The sequence below is a fragment of the Falco naumanni genome, chromosome 4 (genome assembly GCF_017639655.2).
Source record: "Falco naumanni isolate bFalNau1 chromosome 4, bFalNau1.pat, whole genome shotgun sequence".
NCBI lineage: Eukaryota > Metazoa > Chordata > Aves > Falconiformes > Falconidae > Falco > Falco naumanni.
In genome coordinates, this window is record NC_054057.1 from 40,035,742 (window position 1) to 40,055,281 (window position 19,540).

A 19,540-nucleotide genomic window follows, 5' to 3' on the forward strand; every position below is an offset into this window, starting at 1 on the left:
CTTTTTTTCTCTCCTCATGTCCCGCCTGTGCACTGCACTCGAAGATATTTCCCTTTAGAGATTACTGCACCAGAAGTAAGAAGTAAAAACAAATCAAAATATGTAACAAAAATGAAAGGCTTACAGTTAATTTAAAGCCCCACTCCCAAGCAGAGCTGAGGCGCCACTGTCAGGCAGAAGTCTTGTGCTTCGGACACAGCCCTTGTCTCGCTGTGCAGATAGCTTACTTGCACCGTTCGGGGGTACATCGTGTCAGTCCAACAGTGTGGAATGACTTACCAGAAGGAATCAGAGGCAGAAGTGAAGTAGAGGACAATGCAAGAGACAAAGAGTATATGGGCAGCTAGTTCCCTCCAGAAGTCAGCAAGTTTGCTATATAAATAACTTGATAGCAGGCAAAATGTGAAGTGTCAGACAATACCGGTGGGAGACACCACAACACATTTCAGCAGGCTGGAGAAGACAAAGGAGCTAGACTGGGAGGGAACTCAGGACAAACAGATGCAATGTTGCTAACTGTCTTTGGACTACCTCCAATAGATCTAGGCATACACTACAGGCAGAAAGGTGACTTATAAAGGAGACGCCCTCGTATAAAAATGACACCACGGGATTTTAGTAGCACGTTAAGTAAGATCAAGGACATAGTCAAGAGGGTTAACAGCAATGAAGGGACAAGCTTCTGTGCTGGTCACAGGCACAGAGCTAGACAATTTAGAAGGAGATGCTAGAGCAAAGCAGCAGTAAACTGTGTGACTAGGGGAGAAAAAAAAAAGGGGGCAGGGAGAAAAGTTTTGAACTGCTCTGCTGGAAGAAGGCAAAATGTACAAGAATGATAAAGGGTGACTGCGTGGCTGTCAAAGGAACATGATCAATAAGACACAGCTATTCTGACAGGATCAGAAAGTGAACTCTGAAACAAAATTCAGGTGTGGAAGTGGGAACCAGAAGCAATGGATCACCTCACAAAAAGGAAAGGACTAAAGATATGTAAAGGATTACACTTGGGAATCAAGCCAGAAGCAGTGGAAAGAACAGAGGACAGTACAGGACAGCAGCTCAGAGGAACGGCAGAAGAGGACAAACAACATGACATCAGGTAATACAGGGGAAATTTGAGGAAAAAATAGTTGTTCCTGATCTCTCGTCATTCAGACATTTTATAATATTAGGCAAGGAATCAGAGCACGAGAGCAAAAGAATAGAAAAATAGTCAGGAGTGAGCAATGAATAGCAGACAACTTTTGAGAACATTTAAAGGCAGTACAAGATTACGGCGAAGCTGGCAAGCACAGGATCACCTGAGGTTAAGGAGACCAAGGAGAACAGCAAAAACTGAGCAGCTGTCCACCACCAACCACCAGGCAGGCTGATTGCTACCAGGAGCGCTTAGCGTCTTCCCACCAAAGGAACGACCAAAGCTATTTAAACAGTGACCCCTAGCGGACACGGCCCGTAACACCAGTATTTCCACCGACAGCAGAAGCACTCGGGGGCTCCAGGTGCGACCGGAGAATGACAGAAGAGCTGGGATCTCTGAATAGATTCCCCAGATGCATACAACATCAATTACTCACCTCAGGCAGACAAGTCAAATAACTGTTACAATAGTTACAAGCCATCAAAAACGTACAGCATATCCCCAGAATAAGTGAAAATAAACCACATCAAGTTGGCAGTCTAATAGTTGTGCACGTACCGAGTACTGATGACCAGCACTCGTACCTGTTGTCAATGCTGAAGTAACTTTTCACATCCCAGCCTGCTTTCCAGTCACGTCTTCCCCTCTGTGCACACCTGGGCTGGACCACAGTTAACCTCAGCTTCTGAAAGCTCTTCAAGCACGCTTCCTATTCATGATGTAGTACAGGGATTTTAATTGTCAAACCTCATCAGCATAACAAGGATACTAAGTGTGACTACACTTAGTGGATGTCAAATTTTGTATATGCTTTAGGTAGCTGGAAAATACCTTGAGCTAAGGTCTAGAAGTTTCAGTACCGATTCATACTTAATGGCAAAATAGTTCACGAACAGCTGCCTGCAAGGAAAAGTGAGGTAAGGCGTAAGCCACGATGTGTGTGCTCAGTTTCCTTTAGAAGCGGGAGTTCCTCTGCTGCGAATTCTGCTCCAATTATTGCTCACTTCCAAGTCTAGTGGCATAAGGGGACCAAAAGGTGAAGCCTAACAGGTTAGCCCTCCTGACTCCAGTCTGAGCCTGCAAAGGTGCTTTTCTTTCCCCCTCCCCCAAAGGTAGCCATTTAGTGTTCTAGTGCAACCAATTTATAAAAAAAAAAACAAAAAAAAAAAACACACAAAAAAACCACCAAACCCACACACACAAAACTTAAGCCCTCAGGACAGTGTGACACAAACCTTTAAACCTTTTTGCCAGCTGGAAAAAAAAACCCTCATACTCACTCATGTATTTTACAGTCTCCACAGCTCCAAACGATCCTACTTGGAACAACATGAGGCAAGTCCCAGAGTAGAAAAAGACAGTCAGACCTGGCAATATGCTTTTCCTCTCCCTGACCTGAGCTCCTCAGACATCCCAGTATCCTACAATTCCCAACCTGTCCCCCAGAACCATTACAAAACTACAAACTCTAGCTGAAGACATTTGAACAAAGTAGGACCAAGTTTGATTTCAAGAACTTCTATGAAAAGTTCCTTAACACAAAATTTCAGAAGCCTCAGTACAGTCCTGTTCAAGTTCCACTCAAACTTGGGTGAAGTAGTCCTAAGTAGAAGTGCACAAACCAGTAGAATGGATACCCATAAACATTATTACTGCTGCACAGAAAATGCAGAAACAGGACTTGTGATTGTCCAAACTCATCAAGCATGGCTTCTTCAGAAGTATGCCCTGTGGTTCCAACTCCCTCTGTACCCCCTCCAGCACAGCTACTCCGATTTATTTATGTATGTCCTATTAACAATCCCACTGAGCCAGAAGCGAATGTCACCTGTCACCGCTACATGCCCCAGCTACCACCAAAAGACATGGAACAAAGATAACTTGGTCACATCCACCCAAATCAATCCACCACACTGAAGGGAGATCTCTATCATTCAGCCACATGACAAATTTGAGGAACATTTGTCAGGACTTCTAGTCCATTTATTTTGGTGTTAGCCAATGGGTTCAAAAGATACCTGGGTCAGGATCAGACAACATATGCAGGCTAGCAGCATAAGCATGACTCTTTAATTTTGCTTCTCGGCTGTATTACTGAATAGAAGGTTTTAAATCACTAAATGACGGAATGAAAAACACCCAGTACAATATATGGAGACATGGCCCATATGTCTACGCTAACTTAAGAAAAAACACAAATACACACTTTCTCCCTCTGCTTTCAACTGGATTGTCACAGGAGACCCCAACGTGGAATCATCCCAGGTTTGTCACTTACGCAGCAACTGGTTCAACGAGACTGCAGAATCTCAGGTATTTAGCTTCCCATAGAGTTTTGCTTCCAATTTTGAAACACAGAAGTTCTCATCAAGCAGCCAAGGACAGATTCAACTGTTTCAGAAGTTACCTAGAGCAGAAGCGGCCAGTTCAAGACTCCTCCATTAGCACAGCTTCAGACAGCTGAAAAAAACCCAGCCTAATGTTCTCCAGAGTGGATCTGAGTACTCCTGATAATGATTTAGACATGTAAATGTAAAAGCACGACCAGTATGAATGGCATACTAAAAATATTAACAAAAATGATGCCACAAAAATATTCTAAGCAGTATGATGGATTTAATAGTGCAGTCCTCGTACTTGCTAATGAGACTTTACTTTTAAGAGTTTGCTAGCAAAAATATGAACTGTGGTTACATAAAAATATGCATATCCTGGTTTTACATGTATTTATTCTTCCAGATAGACATATTTACTCTAAACAGCAGAAAAAAAAGCAAGGGGAACACTCATTTAAATGGCAGAAAACTAGTAGAAGATGCTAATATGACCTTAGTGTAGCATGTCAAGTGTCACTGCCACCAGCTTCCTAGTCATTTTAAGAACAATCTGCTAAGACAATTAATTACACAGCTTAAAAGATTAGGTCAACAGTGTCAAATACAAGAACATGAACTTGAAATTTAGCCTTTTAAAAATGTGTGCTGTCTATTTAAATGTCTACATCAATTTGTGAAAGAATAGTAAGTTTCAGACTTGATGAGTTACTTCTGGGGAGAAGCAGTGGTTTTACCTTCCCATAAAAGAAACCCAAACACAACAGTTAGAAAGGCTGACAGAATCCCTTGGCTGAGCGAACAGATACACTTGCAGACTGCTGATCTAAGGGCTACTTTAGAAGAAAAAAGTAATTAAAATTTGAGAATTAACATAAATACAATTTTATAGTAGTGGCAATCCTTAAACTGTTATTCTGAAAAATGAAGCTACTTTAAACAAATGGTGAACTCCCAATTTTTCTTTAGTAAAGTCACCCTGAACACATCCTTCTTGGACACCTCTTATTACCCTATCTTTTTCCTCCCCTAGTCTGGTCTACAGCTAGAACTCATAGCTAGGACATCGGCTGGTTACTTAGCTTGAGTTCTGGTGCTCATGCTGAAGCACGTAACCCTGCACGGGCTCAGTTCTCAGACAGCCAAGGTACCATGATTCAAGTCTCTTTGCAAGAGTTTCAGCCTGTCTTCTCTTCCTCGGAGCAAGGTAGGTATCTGCTACCTACCCAGCCAGTCGTGTGTTCAGCTGAACTCACCCTTAAGCTACATTTAAGATTTGTAAGGTATCACAGGGAGATTTAAGTCCTTGAAAGTCTGTTACCTTTCACAGTTGTAGGATTTTTGCAAATCCCAAAGAAAGAATAGTCAAGTTTACCAAGAGTAATGCTTACAAACTGTTTCGTCCTTGTGCCAGGCAAGCAGCCATACAGAAAGACGACACCAGCACAAATAATCGACGCTAGAGAGAAATTCGCAGCACTAGGTACCCAAATCGGATGAGCTGTCTGACCACAAGCAACAGACAGGTGTGCAGAATGAACTGCTACCTCAGGGTGCCTGCAGCCCTCCAAAAGCTGCAGAACAAGATGAAGTGGCTGGATACAATTAACTACCTAGCTTTTAAGCAGCTCAAGTTCAGAGACAGGTGTCTCCTTGCAGTGACCTGAGGGAACACAAAAGCCACCAGCTGGGTGGCCCTGTAACCCAGTTCCATCAGTGGCTGATAACAGATGCCAGACGGCAATACGCCCAAAGCAAGTTTACCGTAACGGTTTCCCAAAGCAGCTATTGGTAACTCCATGACCTCCTAAACCACAGGTAGAGCTGTGTGTTTAATGCTTATGATTCTCCCTGCCTGAATTCGCCCACTGGTGATCGTTTACATGTTCGATGGCTGTAAATTGCTGGTCATATTTATAAAGAGAGATGTCTTCGAAAACTACAATAGGGACAAAAACAAATGGCAAGATGCCGGTCTAGAGGACACTATGCAATCAGAAGCAGGGCCTAGAATAACTAATTCATACCTCTCACAGCCACTCACATAGTGTCCATAATTTTATCTATTTACTAATGCTACAAACCCTTTGAGATATACATTAGTACCCAATAAACTGCATCCAGAGAAGAAATGTTTATGTGCTAGAATCTAAGAATATTTTCATTTTTTCCTCATGCTTAATCCTCTGCAAATGTTTAGACCCTTAAGTGAGATTTTTGCGTTAATACATGTTTTAAATAGCACATACCATCTTACAGCTCATGCAGCAAGTAGTTTAAAGTTTGATATGTTGGATTTTATCAGTTGGTTGGTTTGTAGGTTTTGGTTGGGTTTTTTTTTTCTTTAAACCCATCTCAATTTGTAAAGGCTTCCTCAGGTATAGTCTGATACAAGCCAAAGCACCTACCTAGCCAGCTCTTCAACACGCACCCCCTTTGGAGGTTCCATTCACCTCCCTATTTCACATACTCTTAAAAAATTCAGTTCCAAAAAAAGGAAGGACTGGTTGAGATAGCAACCCACTGGCAAAGGCAGAGCGCAGACAAGGACAAGCAGAACATCAACAAAACCAACACTTCTTTTCCTTTTAGATGATTCATAGTAACAAGGTTTAGATGAAACTCACTGCTTGCATTTCAACAACCAAGAAGCAGGAACATTTGCACAAGTCACTGATGGGTAAGCCTGAAGCATGCTCCTACAAAAAACCAATTTTTTTGCCTTGCAAAAATCAGTCTGATATCTGCCTCCACTAAGTCTCATCTCACACTTACGTTGCTCTTGTGACATGCTATTCACCATCACCTCACTTAAGAGCTTCTTTACTATAGGAAGTAGGATCCACAAGGTAATAACTGAAGTGTGCAGCACAAGCATGACAGCTTATACTCAAAAGCTTGGTTTTGACAGAAGTTGACTGCTTGACTTTCATGCCCAAAGCTCACATTCAGTTGGCCTTGCTCACATGTTTTGTTACAGATATAATGCAGCTGAGTTGTAATTTGTTCTCACTTGTCTTTGGTCAAATTAATTATCCATCTACTAAAATGCAAACTCTATCATTTCTGGTACAGTTAAAAATAAAATGCAAAAGTCTTCACCTAAACATAAGGATTTCAGAGCCATGGCAGGGAATGGATTCTTGGCTGAACTGGTAACAAGACAGAATTACAGATCTTCCAGGTACATGGCAGATCCGTAGTGAAGTTGGAAAGGCATGTTGAACATAGCTGCTAAGTCACATCCTTAACCTCTTTATTTTTAACAAAATGCTTCACCAAGAAGCACTCTGAACAGTGACATTGCAGTCTATAAACAAAACACCAAACTAGCAGTGTCAGCTTTTCAATATTGCTCAACTGTGGGTAATGAAGTCTGAAAACAGAAGTATACTTACTTGTGAGCTTGTTGTGACTCAGAACCAGCTGGGTGATATGAGACAACGTAACTGCAAGTGAAGAGAGAAAAGTTCATTTACAGACATGGCAACAGGGAGTTTATATCTTTTTCAGCCTAAAAAAAAAGAGGCAAGTTATTCCCCCTGCTCCAGTAACCCCAGATCCATGTACAATAACACAATAAACAAGACAAGCTCAAGACTTCAGGACATAGCCAGCTACTACTCTGCCTCTTTACTTCACCTTTCTGTTACTGCATCAAACACAACTGGAGCAGTAGTACTGGTGCCTCCCAGCAGAAGTTTGGTTCTGGACTCATAAACACTTTTCTCATTTCCAACCCTTGAATGCTTCCCAAGCGAAAACTGATTAAGTACTCAAACATTTAACCCAACAGAACACAAGCCACACAAGCACTTACATTTCCACATATTCCAAATTCACTATCAAATCACTGTTAGATTTAAGTCCCAAGTACCAACAGCTGCATTTACAACCTCACATCCACAAAGGACAGCAGCAGCTGCATGTTGAATGGCCAGGTAACAACATGAAATATTTATTCAAATTAAACAAATGACCCAATTGATCAAAGTCCCTCAGATTCCACCTTATTGAACAAACGAGTGTGGGGCATAGGGGAGCTACAGAGACCAGCACTCCCTCTACACTTCTTCGTCCTTTACATTGCTTCTTGCCTACCTCCACCCGCCACAACACCGCTTTCCCTTGAAGCTCCAAAGCCTGTAATTGACAATGGTATCTGATCAGAAAAATATCCTAAATAGTCAGGGGAGAAACTCACACCTTGAAAGCGTTCTTAAACATTTTTCCCTTCCCCATAAAAGGGTTTGTTGCACTAGAAAAACGGAGAGATTTTCCTCCCCTACACCTTTTATTTCCAGTGTAGCCCCTTCAGAACAGCTCTAGGAACCACCCGGCTGGACCTCCTAGGCAGTTGGGAACTTCTCCTGCCTGAAGACAGTTGTAGTGCTACCTCTCTCATCCCTCAGAGCTTTCCTTGATCAATGAACATCACTAACATTAGTCCAGAGACATCCCACAGAGGTCTTGCTGCCTTTGGGAACAAAGATATCCTGGTGAGCATGTGTGAAAACTGGCCACGCTAATCAATACTCACTAAACTGCAACTTGGAGGAAAGAGCTTGGAGAGCTTTTAAGTAGTGATATAGCAACCTGTTTCAGCTAATCCTTGAAAGCTCATAACTTACCTACCACAGGCAAATATAACCTGTTAGCAGAATGAAAGCAGTCACTCAAAGGCAGAAACGGATCGGAAAGTTCAGTCTTAAAAAAAAAAAAAAAAAAAAAGAGAAAGAAGCATCACCACAGTTCCCTGTGCAACTGCAGGTTGTGGAGGAAGGAAAGGCAGGGAGGAGAAAGGAAGAAACAGTGCACCCACCCTGAATTTCTCCTAAAATATGAGCACTCCAAGTGCTGCTTGCACCACCTCACAAAGCAGAACAGGACAGAGAAAGAAGCCCATACAAAGTCTGTAAGAGTATTGTAGAAAAACCAGCACTAAAGGGCAGACAAGAGCAGCAGCCTGCACAAAGAGCTCTAAGCAGTAAAACACAAAAGACACATCAGCATCTGAACCGTAAGCAACCATTTAACACTATCGATTACTTGCACATATAGCTAAATATAGGAATGCAAATTACACCAAAAAAAAAATAAATGAGAGAACATGCTAGAGATAGTTACAAGCTTGTGAATAAATGCCTAAGGACTCCTTATGCATTTATTTCTCTTGGTTTAGGTATTTTATAGCTGTGACAATCAGCAAAAGTCAACATTCCACGGGCCCTTTATATCCAATCCTGACTAGTAAGAACACAACACCAGAAGGGCAACCCTACCAGCTGGCATCCTGAGAAGTGCTCTAGTCCGGCAACTCCAGCTCCAAGGCACCTTAATCTAGGTCAGAGCCAGATCCAAACTGGCACCAATAATGCCAGGAAAATACACCTTTTCCTGCATTTAACTTAAGAAACAAGCCATTCCAGAGTTCAGAGGCTTTGCCTAGACTCACCAGCATCAACAAGAAATCAGCCTTGCTCTACTGTATTAAAAGAGACACAATCTTTTTCCTACCAGGCAGTGGAGTCGCCTACTCTGCCCTAGCCTGTTTCCTCCTAGCCCACAAGGAGAGTAACGGACATTGTCATTACAACTCAAACGGCTTGTGTGCCTACCAACGTAACGGCCTCCCGTCCAAGAGGGCCCTTTTCACTCTCATAAGCCAATAAAGGAAATATCCAATTAGTCAAGTAGTATCTTCCTTAAGCCTCAAATGTTCAAATAAAATCCTAGGTTATCAAAAAGGCAGGAAAAAAGCACACAGCATGTACCAAAGTCTTCCATCAGCTTTGTACTCTCGGTCTGTCTCACAGTGGCAGCGGTGAAGACTAGCTACATCACGGTGCCTTTACCAACCACCCGCCTGCATGCCGGGCAGCTTTCCACATTAAGGATGCTGAAGAGTGCCTTTAAGGCTGAAGCGTGGCACGTTACAAAGAGCTGGGCTCTGGCTGCTGGCATCAGAACCAGGGAATGGCATTCCAGCTTTGTTCTTGAAGATCTGGGGTACAGGAACATTTCAGAATTTCTCCTTTGCCCTTCCCATGACAGTCGTATCAGAATGTAAAGATTTTGTTTAATCTGCATTTTCAAAAAAATCTGTTATTGTTTTTTGATACTGTATAAAGTTGCTTCCACCTCACTTTAAGATTGGGGTTTAAAGCAGAGAAGTTGAACTAAGGCAGCAGAAGACAACCAACTCTCACTACCTCACCTCCACACTAAAAAATTAGCACCTCACCCTGAGCACAACAGACAACTGGCCTCCTACCAGGTGGGACCCCCGCATCGCTGCTGCCAGGCAAAGGTTTGCAACATCCTTGCTGAACTGCAGGTGCAGGGACTGGGAAGTCAAATCAGGTGGCCAGGCACAGAGTCAGTTCCAAGAGAACTTTTGCACTATTTCTTTTTTCCTTTGAAGTTGATCCTTCCTTCGGTTTATTAAAGCAGAACATAGACACCCGTCACCACAATTCTGTGGCCTTGATAGTTCATTCTAGTTTTGCCTTGAGCTTTGCCAGCTTCAAGCCAGAATCCAAAATTCAGATAATCTGTTCTTTCCTTTGTTTGAGTCCATAATGGACTTCGTTCAACCAAACCCAGCAACCCCCATCATGTACCTCCTAATAAGCAGATAGACCAACTGAGAAACTACATGAGGAAAGGTTCATATATATATGAACTAAATCTGATAGGCCTTTCTCAACTCTTTTCTGACTATGAACTACCTCTTCTGTGAAGAGGATATGATTTCTATGAATGATTATTTGTTGACACTAAGGCTTGACATGTCCAAGGTTATGAAAATAAAACTCTTTAAGGTAGTGGTGAGGAAGCAGCCCTGATCCCACCCCACCCCGCTCAGTGAAACAGTGAAACAACCATTTAAAGCATACAAATCAGAACGACAACTCATAGAGACTAAAGGTAGCATTTAGGATTTCCAGTTTCTGAGCTCAAGATTTAATTCAAAGAAAAAAAGATATCAAATAATATTTCTAACTCCTGCAAGAAACCAGCTTAGAAGGAGACACTACTTTCACATGACTGACTTGCACCACAGAAGTACAAAGTCACTGAACTGCACTGAGTGCTAGACAGCAGCGCACATGCCAGTACCTGCTTTGGATCTCTTACAGACTGAACCAAGAAACAAAAGTAAGAAAAGGAAGTGTTTTACTAATAGATAACTGAGACAGACGATGATCTAATCCATGTGTACGCATATGGTGACCCTTTCCTGACATGACTTCCTAATTTCTACACATAGGAAGTGAGGATGCTTACTTAAGGGCAGTTAAGCTTTGGGGCTACAGGCTCAGGTCTTCTTAACATCAAACTCCTGCTGAATTTAAATATCATACAAAGTTCTCTGCATATCTCGTTTTTAAAGGTAAACCTGCTGAATAAACCATCAAGCCATGTGTACTGCTGGCCTTTAACAACATAATCTTACAAGCATTATTCTCACTACTCCCTCTCCTAATTTGTCATATCACTGTCTTCTTCAACTGAGTATATTTTCAGAAGGGTTTCTTCTCACATGTCTGTCTATACAGAACTAAGTCCCAACATCAACAATTTCAAGGCCAAAATCCCTAAAATCCCTAGACCAAAGACATTTAAATCTGGACTTTACTGTCCAAATTTGACTAAAGCCCGCTATCCATGTGACAAAGAACCCCACTGCATCTTTGACCTGCAAAGCAGGCCGACGTGCCCTGAAGAAATGAAAAGGCAACATCCTCATATGATGTTGAAAAGAGCAGAGGTTCAGGCATCTGTGCTCTGGACTACTTCCAGCAGCATTTTAGCCATATCGATACAAAAAAGATTTTTCAGTCTTGAAAGGTCCACAGCTACTACCAGTTCAGACACAGATTTACAAGCATTTTAGGAAAGGAAGCCTAGATATAAAGTGGTATTTGGTCACTACTTACAAGGAGGGGAATTTGCTCACTTCCATTAAACTGACCTGTGTGGAAACAGCCAGCCTCTGGAAATAACACGTTTTTCAGTACGCTGCCACTCGCCTACTCCTGTGAAAAGGACTGTGCTGTGGGAACAGCTGACTGGCTTTCCTCATCCTATATATAAAGTCAATTCTGCATGACAACTAAATTATCAGCTCTTCTACTAAAGGCACCTGTCTTAAGCAACTAATTAAGATTCCCAAGTAACATCTAGAAGGCGGAAAGGGGCCTGGTGGGGCCATTTTGCTTTGGATACAGGTAAGCATAACTAGCAGGACTCACTCGCTGAGGATCACTCAACAGGTCAGAGAATCCACCCCGAGTGCCATCCCCTGAGATCCAAAAGGCACTGCAATTCCCACAGAAGTAGTACTATAACCTCTCTATGATGCCACCAGAGGAGCCCCTAGACGCCAAGAAGCAGGTCCTTGAGGACTTCAAGACCTCGTATGCCTTGTTAACGTTACAGTAATTAGCATACAGCCAATGAATTAATTTGATTTCAAGAACGCACCAATATCCATCCACACAGAAGTTTGAGTTTCGGGACACTACCGTTTGCCAGAGCAATTTACTTGCATAGTAACTATAAATTCTCATTACTATTGCTTCGAAATGGAGTGGGTCAGGGAAGAATACTTCAGCTTTTCCCTTTTGGCCTTAACATCAAGCCTTTCCATATAGTGCTGCTATGCATTGCAAGTCAGCTTTACATAAAATATTTATATCACACAAGACTTGGCTTAATTATATTTCTTTAAAAGGAAAAAACAAAGCCAAAACAGGAAGACTCCAGAGACCTTGCTGAACCAAGATAAGACATTGTCCATGCCGTTGGAGGAAGCTAATGCAGCACGAGCATTGCAGTATCGTACAAAATGACTTACAAGTAGCTTGCCCCTCTATCTTCTGTGCTTTGGTTATTTTAGGAGCGGACAACTGTATCAACATTAACTTTCTGATAATTAATTCCAGGCATGTTAATTCCTACCACACCAGCATGTACTTATGTAAGATATGAATAGCTTACAGATGGAATGATAACGAGAGCAAATTAACACTTACAGAGTAAATAGGATTTCATCCAATATTCCTTCCCTGACAACAAGACTACAGAACAGCAGATGTCTTCAAGTTATTTGGCCAAAATAATTCCTTAATTCATATCTTCTCCATATCGATCACTTAAAGATACATAAATGAGAGATTAGAGACCAGGCCCTACTCCAAGAACAATTCCATAATTGTTGATGGCTGTTTAAAGTCCTACCAATAAACACCCTAACCATCAAGCTAGGGAAAAGGCATGCCCTACTTCCTGAACTTGACTGTCCACGCTACAGGACATACATTAATGCTCTCTATCATTACCTCTCCATGCTGACTGCTTTGTAAACAAATATGCTCTCTTTATTTTACTAGATGGAATTAAAAAAAACCCCAATACATTAGACCACTTCCATAGGGAAAGACACTTTCTAAGACTATTCATGTATGGATGCACCACTATAGCATAGCTGTGCTCACAAATGGTATAACACTTGTTTTATCGCATGCTAGAACAATAAGAAAAGCCTTTAAAGTTTAAAACTGTTTCACATGGTCTTTGCCTTATTATGATGAGCTAAAGCACAGAACACCTAGATAAAGGGATATTTTTTAGTCACAAATGAAACCTTTTTTTCCTATAGAAAATCTTTGAAAAGAGTTATCATACTACATTTCTGAAAGCCTCAAAAATTCAGGTGCCCTGAAAGCCTGTAGCACAATTCTAGTTTGTACTTTTAAGTCATTAGGAGAAAACACAGAAGTGGCTGGATTCGAGGAATATTCCAAAAATAGAACTCAGCTGCTAATGGCATTCATGAACTCCTGAGCAAGCAGTGGTTCAGGAACTCCTGAACTCTTCTTTGTAAATCTGAACACCCCACGTTTTAAACAAGCTGGTAACTCCCCTCTCCCTTTACTAAACACAGAAGCAGGAAGAGATGTAGAGGTTGTCAAGCTTCTAGATCTAAGCTAGCTGAAGATAGCTTCAAATACAGAGTGTCAATCTCCATGCAGCTAGGAAAGGTACTTCACCTGGACGTGGAAAGATGCCTTTGTCAGATACCAATGTAAGTTTGGTCTGTTTTGCCTCTCCCACAGCTGCTACAGAAGGTGGAAGTCAAACTAAAAGAAAGTATGAGTGGCTGCCCTGTACCGTAGCAAGTCATTCACTAGACTGCAAAGAGAATCCTATCCAAGTCAGGGCATATATTCCCCTTTCCCTTTTCTCCTCTCTCTACCCCCACATAACACCAGTTTTCTATGATCACTTAGGATTTTTCTTCTTTAAACACACATGACAAGATTAGGTCTGCACCTGAAGGAAGAGGATTGGCACACTGAGCAGATGCTACACGGTGCACTGTTCCAAACCCTTGTGTCTGCATTAACTCTATGTGCATTAAGTTAAGAAAGCTTAAGTATGAATCCATTGCCACTCTGCAGCAAGTACTCAAATATGCAGTGGGACAAGGCTTGGTCCTTTCTTGATTTTACAGAGCAGCTTACTTTTAAGAGTTACTGGCCACTGTGGGAGGGGCATTCACAACCATTAAATAATTACATGAGATGAAATCCCTTATCAGGGGCTACTAACCACAGTAACTTAGGAATATCCTGCAACCTAGTTAAAGTCCTTAAATGGCCAAAACCAGGGAAATCACCACCAAAGTGTTCCCTCTAATCATAACCTAAACTTATTCTAATCTCTGAACATCTGCAAGTGGCCCTCATAGAAGAAAGATACTGTGAAAGAGCTGTCACTAGGCATGAATCATGATGGCTGATTTTAACAAAGATCTTTATTTCATGCCAAAACCAAAGTTTCTGAAAAGACAAGTTCTAACACTGCAACACATTGGAAAGCTATCAAACACACCTAGAAGGGAAGGCACAAAGTCAGACTCATATAGCTTCCCTGCCAGTTCTGAGAGCCAGAGAAACCCAAAACACCTGATCTATACTAGAAAAAAATCATCCATTAGGAGTCAGATAAGAGGATTAGAAAACAAGTTTAACATTTTCTCTAACAGTTACCCAAAATCCAGAGGTAATACCTATTTGTTACTTTTTTTAAGGTATATTTGGAGGAAACTATTCCTTCTCCAGAGGCAAAGTGGCAAATACCTTGGCAATGAACAAAAAAAAATTCTCTGCCAGAGTGCAGAATACCTGAAGCTACAAGTGGTCTCAATTGACCAAACAGAAACCAGTCATTGCTCCCTCCCCTAACTTCCTTCTCAAATTGGAGAAGGTCCCAAGTCCCATGGTATGCACCAAGAGTATCTGCACAGAGACCTCTCTGATGCAGTGTGACTAGGGTACCAACAAGTCTACACTTGTAGGGATCTCCCTGCCAAAAAAGCTTCAGATGCTTGATTAGCAACTTGGTATCAAGGTCCAGCTGTGGACCACAGTGTCGCACACTGTGGTCCCTGACCCTGCCTACACAACAAACCCAGAACAGTCTTTGCACAAGAAAAGCTTTTTTTTTACTTTAGCATTACTGATGTGCTTTAACATTACCTTCCCACCCATCCCCACCATTTGAAAGAACAAAGCTGGCTAATCGGTTCTGTGTCTTAGTGCTGACAGCAGGCACCATGTCTGCTTCACAAAAGCAAGAGTACCCTGTCACTGCCCCACACTTAATGCATTAGTTTGTCTGAAATGGGCAAGTACAGTTCTGAAAATGAGTCTGCAGTTAAGTGAGAGCTAAACACTACTTTCTCTCAAACAACTGTTCATCCAATAGAAATACAGTGAAGCTTTCTATTTAACATGAGTTCGTATGTCACAGAATGGGTTGGGGTTGAAAGCGACCTCTGGGGATCATCTAGTCCAACCTCCTGCTAAAGCAGGTTCACCTAGAGCAGGTTGCACAGAATCACATCCAGGTGGGTTTTGAATATCTCCAGGTAAGGGAACTCCACATCCTCTCTGGGCAGCCTGTTCCAGTGCTCTGTCACCCTCAGGGTAAAGAAGTTCTTCCTCATACTCAGAAGGAACTTCTTGTACTTCAGTTTGCGCCCATTGCCTCTTGTCCTGTTGCTGGACACTGCTGAAGAGCCTGGCCCCAGCCTCTTGGCACATGCCCTTAAGATACACATACACATTGATAAGATCCCCTCTGTCTTCTCTTCTGCAGGCTGAACAGCCCAGCTCTCTCAGCCTTTCCTCGTTAGGGACATGCTCCAGTCCCCTCATCTTCACAGCCCTCCACTGGACCCTCTCCAGCAGTTCCCTCTCAAACCAGGGAGCCCAGTACAGCAGACGCAGCCTTGCCAGAGCAGAGTAGAGGGGCAGGATCACCTCCCTCGACCTGGTGGCCACACTCCTCCTAACGCACCCCAGGATCCCACTGGCCTTCTTGGCCCCAAGGGCACCCTGCTGGCTCACGCACAAGTTGCTGCCCACCAGCACTCCCAGGTCCTTCTCTGCAGAGCTGCCTTCCAGCAGGTCAGGCCCAGCCTGCACTGGTGCGTGGGGTTACTGCTCCCCACATGCAGGACCCTACACTTGCCTTTGCTGAACTTCCTTAGGTTCACTGCCACCCAACTCTCCAGCCTGCCCAGGTCTCGCTGAATGGCAGCGCAGCCTCCTGGTGCATCAGCCACTCCTCCCAGCTTTCTAACATCAGCGACCTTCCAAGGGTACACTCTGTCCCTTCATCCAGGTCCCTGCTGAATAAACTGGATGGGACTTGGACCCAGTACTGACCTGTGGGGCACGCCGCTGGCTACAAGCCTCCAGCCAGACTCTTGTGCTGCTGATCACAGCCCTCTGAGCTCTACCATTCAGCCAGCTCTCAATCCACCTCACTGTCCTCACTCATCAACTCCACGCTTCCTGAGCTTACCTATGAAGGTGTTATGGGAGACACAAAGCCTTGCTGAGGTCAAGGGAGACGACATTCGGTGCTCTCCCCTCATGTACCCAGCCAGTCATTCCATCACAGAAGGCTATCAGGTTGGTCTGGCATGGTTTCCCCTTGGTGAATCCATGTTAACCACTCCTGATAACCTTCTTTTCCTCCACATGCTTAGAAATGACCTCCAGGATGAGATGCTGCATAACCTTTCCAGGGACAGCGGTGAGGCTGACTGGCCTGTAGTTTCCTGGGTCCTTCTTCTTGTCCCCTTTTGAAGGCTGGAGTGACACTGGCTTTCCTCCAGTACTCAAGCATCTCTCCTGTTCTCCATGACCTCTCAAAGCTGATGGAGAGTGGCTTAGCAATAACATCTGCCAGCTCCCTCAGCGCTCATGGATGCATCCCATTGGAGCCCCTGGATTTGCACATGTCAAGTTTGCCTAAATGATCTCTAACCCAATTCTCCTCAACCAAGGGAAAGTCTTCCATTCTCCAGATTTTCTCTCCTGCCTCCAGGGTTCAGAATTCCTGAGGGGTGGTTTTAGCAGTAAAGACTGAAGCAAAGATGGCATTCAGTAACTCCACCACCTCTGTATGCATCGTCACCAGGGCACCTACCTCATTCAGCAGCAGGCCTATGTTTTCCCTAGGTTGCTATCAAGTTTAAAAAAACATAGTAAAGAGCTAAATTAGGATATGGCTGGAGTTTCAAGAATGTTGATTCGTTTAGATTTTGGTTTTTTCTCAATTACATCATGCATTCAGGAAGATTTCTGCCTGTGGCACACCACAGCCAGTCACAACTTCCAACACAATGCCTATCAGTTGCACCGTAACATTGTATGTACTCTTAACTAAAGCAAAAGCAAGGCAAAGTTACCTGCCTCGCACTTCATTCACGCGTTCTCCAGAACTGTGACAGTTGTTGTTACTGGTATGTTACATTTGCTGTGGTTAATTCACAGTAAATGCAACATACCGGTGACAACGTACTGTCACAGTTCTGGAAGCACATGCAATCATGGAATACCCAAAGTACGACACTGCTGTACCTGTAACACAGTGTTACCCTACCCTCCTCCAGAGACCAGCCTGTCACTCCCTGTCACAAACCCATGGAGATGCTACTTGGCTGGTGGGTTTGCTTTGGCAGCAGGGAGAGGCCAGCACGGACAGGAGGCAAAGTCTCCCCATCACTCAAGTGCCATAACGGCAGCAGTGAGGGTCAGGGAACGCGCAGGGTCGCAGACGGGCAGAGGTGACAGCCCCAGCTCCCCACGGCACAGCGGAGCAGGGACTCTCCAGCACACACCCGCGGCTCGTCACGGCGCTGTCGGGAGCTGGCAGCAGCGCTTCCCCCTGCCCCCGAATCCCCCCCCCCCCCGCCCCCGACGCCGAAAGCTTCGGGACAGCCCCAGCGCGGCCGCGGGGCGGTCCGGGCCCCCCCGCCCAGGCCCGGCTGCGCCCCCGGCGCGTCCCGGGACTAATAAGGAAGTTTCCGCGCTCGCCCCGCCCGCGCCGCCGGTACCTACAGAGCCCGGGCACGTCCAGCATGTTGGAGATGCCGCGGTCGCACATGTCCACCTCGGGCTGGCCCTTCTCCCTGCTCTCCTCCACGATCTTCTTCAGCGACTTGGACATGGTCTGGGCGGGGCAGAAACGGACACCGTGAGGCGGCCGCGGGGGGGGGCCGGCTCCTGCCCTGAGGGGGCCGAGCGCGGCGAGCCCGCCCGTCGCCCTCCGCGCCGCCGGGGGGGGGCCCGGCCCGGCCCCCGCACCCACCCCTGCCCAGCCCAGCGGAGCCTTGACCGGGATGCCGGCCACCCTCCCGCCCCCGGGCGGAGGAACGGGCCCGCCGCCGCCCCCGGGGCGACTCACCGCGCGGTGCCGTGGCGGGACGCGGCCGGACGGCGGTCGGTGGCCCGGCGGGCGGCTCCCGGCGGCTGCACGCGCCCGCCACGCCCCATTTCCCCCCGCCCCGCGCGCAAGCGCGCTGCCACCCCTCCCGGGAAGCGGGGGCGCTCCCCGCGCCTGCTGGGGGCGGCCGCCCGCCCGAGCGGTTCCACCCACGGCCCGGAAAACATCGGGCCAATCAGCGCGCCTCCTCGGTGCAGGCCCGCCGGCCATTGGCTGGAGGAGCCGCAGGAAGGGCCTCTGCCCAATAAGCGCGCCCCGCGGGTGATAGCGGGTTTCGGTCCCAAGCCGCTGGGGTTCCGCTTGCGGCTCTAGCGCATGCGCGGCGAGGGGCGGGGCCGCCGGGCGCGGCCGTCCCGGCTGCGCGGGGTGCGGTGCGGGGCCGCCGAGGTGCGCAGCCCTGCGCGGGGGGCTGCGGTCCGGCAGCGGGGGCGGGCTGGCTGCGGGAGCTGGCGCCGCAGGAGGGGGCACCGGGCGGCGGCCCGCGCCCCGGCAGGGCGAGTCCCGCACGGTTACGCCGCCGTCTCTCCGAAGCGCGGGTTAACGCGCGCCCCCGTTGGTGCCGCGGTGCCCGGGCCGCAGCTGCGAGCGGCAGCCCGTGGGGCCGGCCGGGCCGCCCGCAGCGCTGTGCCGGGGCCGGGCGGCAGCGGGGCCGGGAGCGCAGCCCCGGGAGCTGACCGAGCAGGGCTGCCGGGCACTGAGGTTTGGCAAAGGCTGCCTGAGGTAAAACGCATCGTCCCCGAAAGATCTGGGTTTATTGCAGCAGAGGTTTCCATCTCTTCAGGCATCTTTGTGGATTTTCCAGTCAGCTCCAGCTGCAAAACTGGTCACAAGGCTGGGCCCGGTTCAGAGCGCTTCTGACTGGCCTTGCCACCGTGATGCTGGAGCTACAGCCTGGCTGCCTGGAATGTTTATGCATATAAGAGCTTTGACAGGAGTTAAGAAGCTCCAGCTTACTGTCATTCGACAGGCACGCAAGCTCAGGGCAATTAATGACAAATCTATAAAATGACCTAAGGCCAGGCCACCCACTGAGAACTACAGCCTTGAATTTTGCATATGCGCTCCCTATGTACTGCATGGTGTTACTTAGAAACTGAAAAATAATATCCACGGAAACCAAGACGATGAATGGGAAGGTGCCTAAACCAGCAGACCAGGAGCATCGCTGGAGCTGCAATGCAGCTTTTCCTTTTTTAGGAATGTTAGGATTTAATTATGAGTGTCCTGCTTTAGGCTGGGGTAGGTTAGATTTTCT

The 19,540-nt window shown here is 45.8% G+C and overlaps 1 protein-coding gene across 2 annotated transcripts in view; it reads right to left on the reverse strand.

Annotated features, from left to right (window-relative positions):
- RSU1 (Ras suppressor protein 1) overlaps window positions 1-18,362 on the reverse strand; it is a 109,876-nt gene extending 91,514 nt beyond the window's left edge. For both annotated transcript variants that reach the window (XM_040590741.1, XM_040590743.1), the window contains exons 1-3: window positions 18,247-18,362; window positions 17,901-18,012; window positions 6,873-6,923 (exon numbers count right to left, since the gene is read on the reverse strand). In XM_040590741.1, coding sequence (XP_040446675.1) covers window positions 6,873-6,923; window positions 17,901-18,009 — 160 coding nt within the window. In that variant the 5' untranslated portion in view covers window positions 18,010-18,012; window positions 18,247-18,362. The remainder of the gene's footprint in view (window positions 1-6,872; window positions 6,924-17,900; window positions 18,013-18,246) is intronic.
- Between the last annotated feature and the right edge of the window lie 1,178 nt (window positions 18,363-19,540).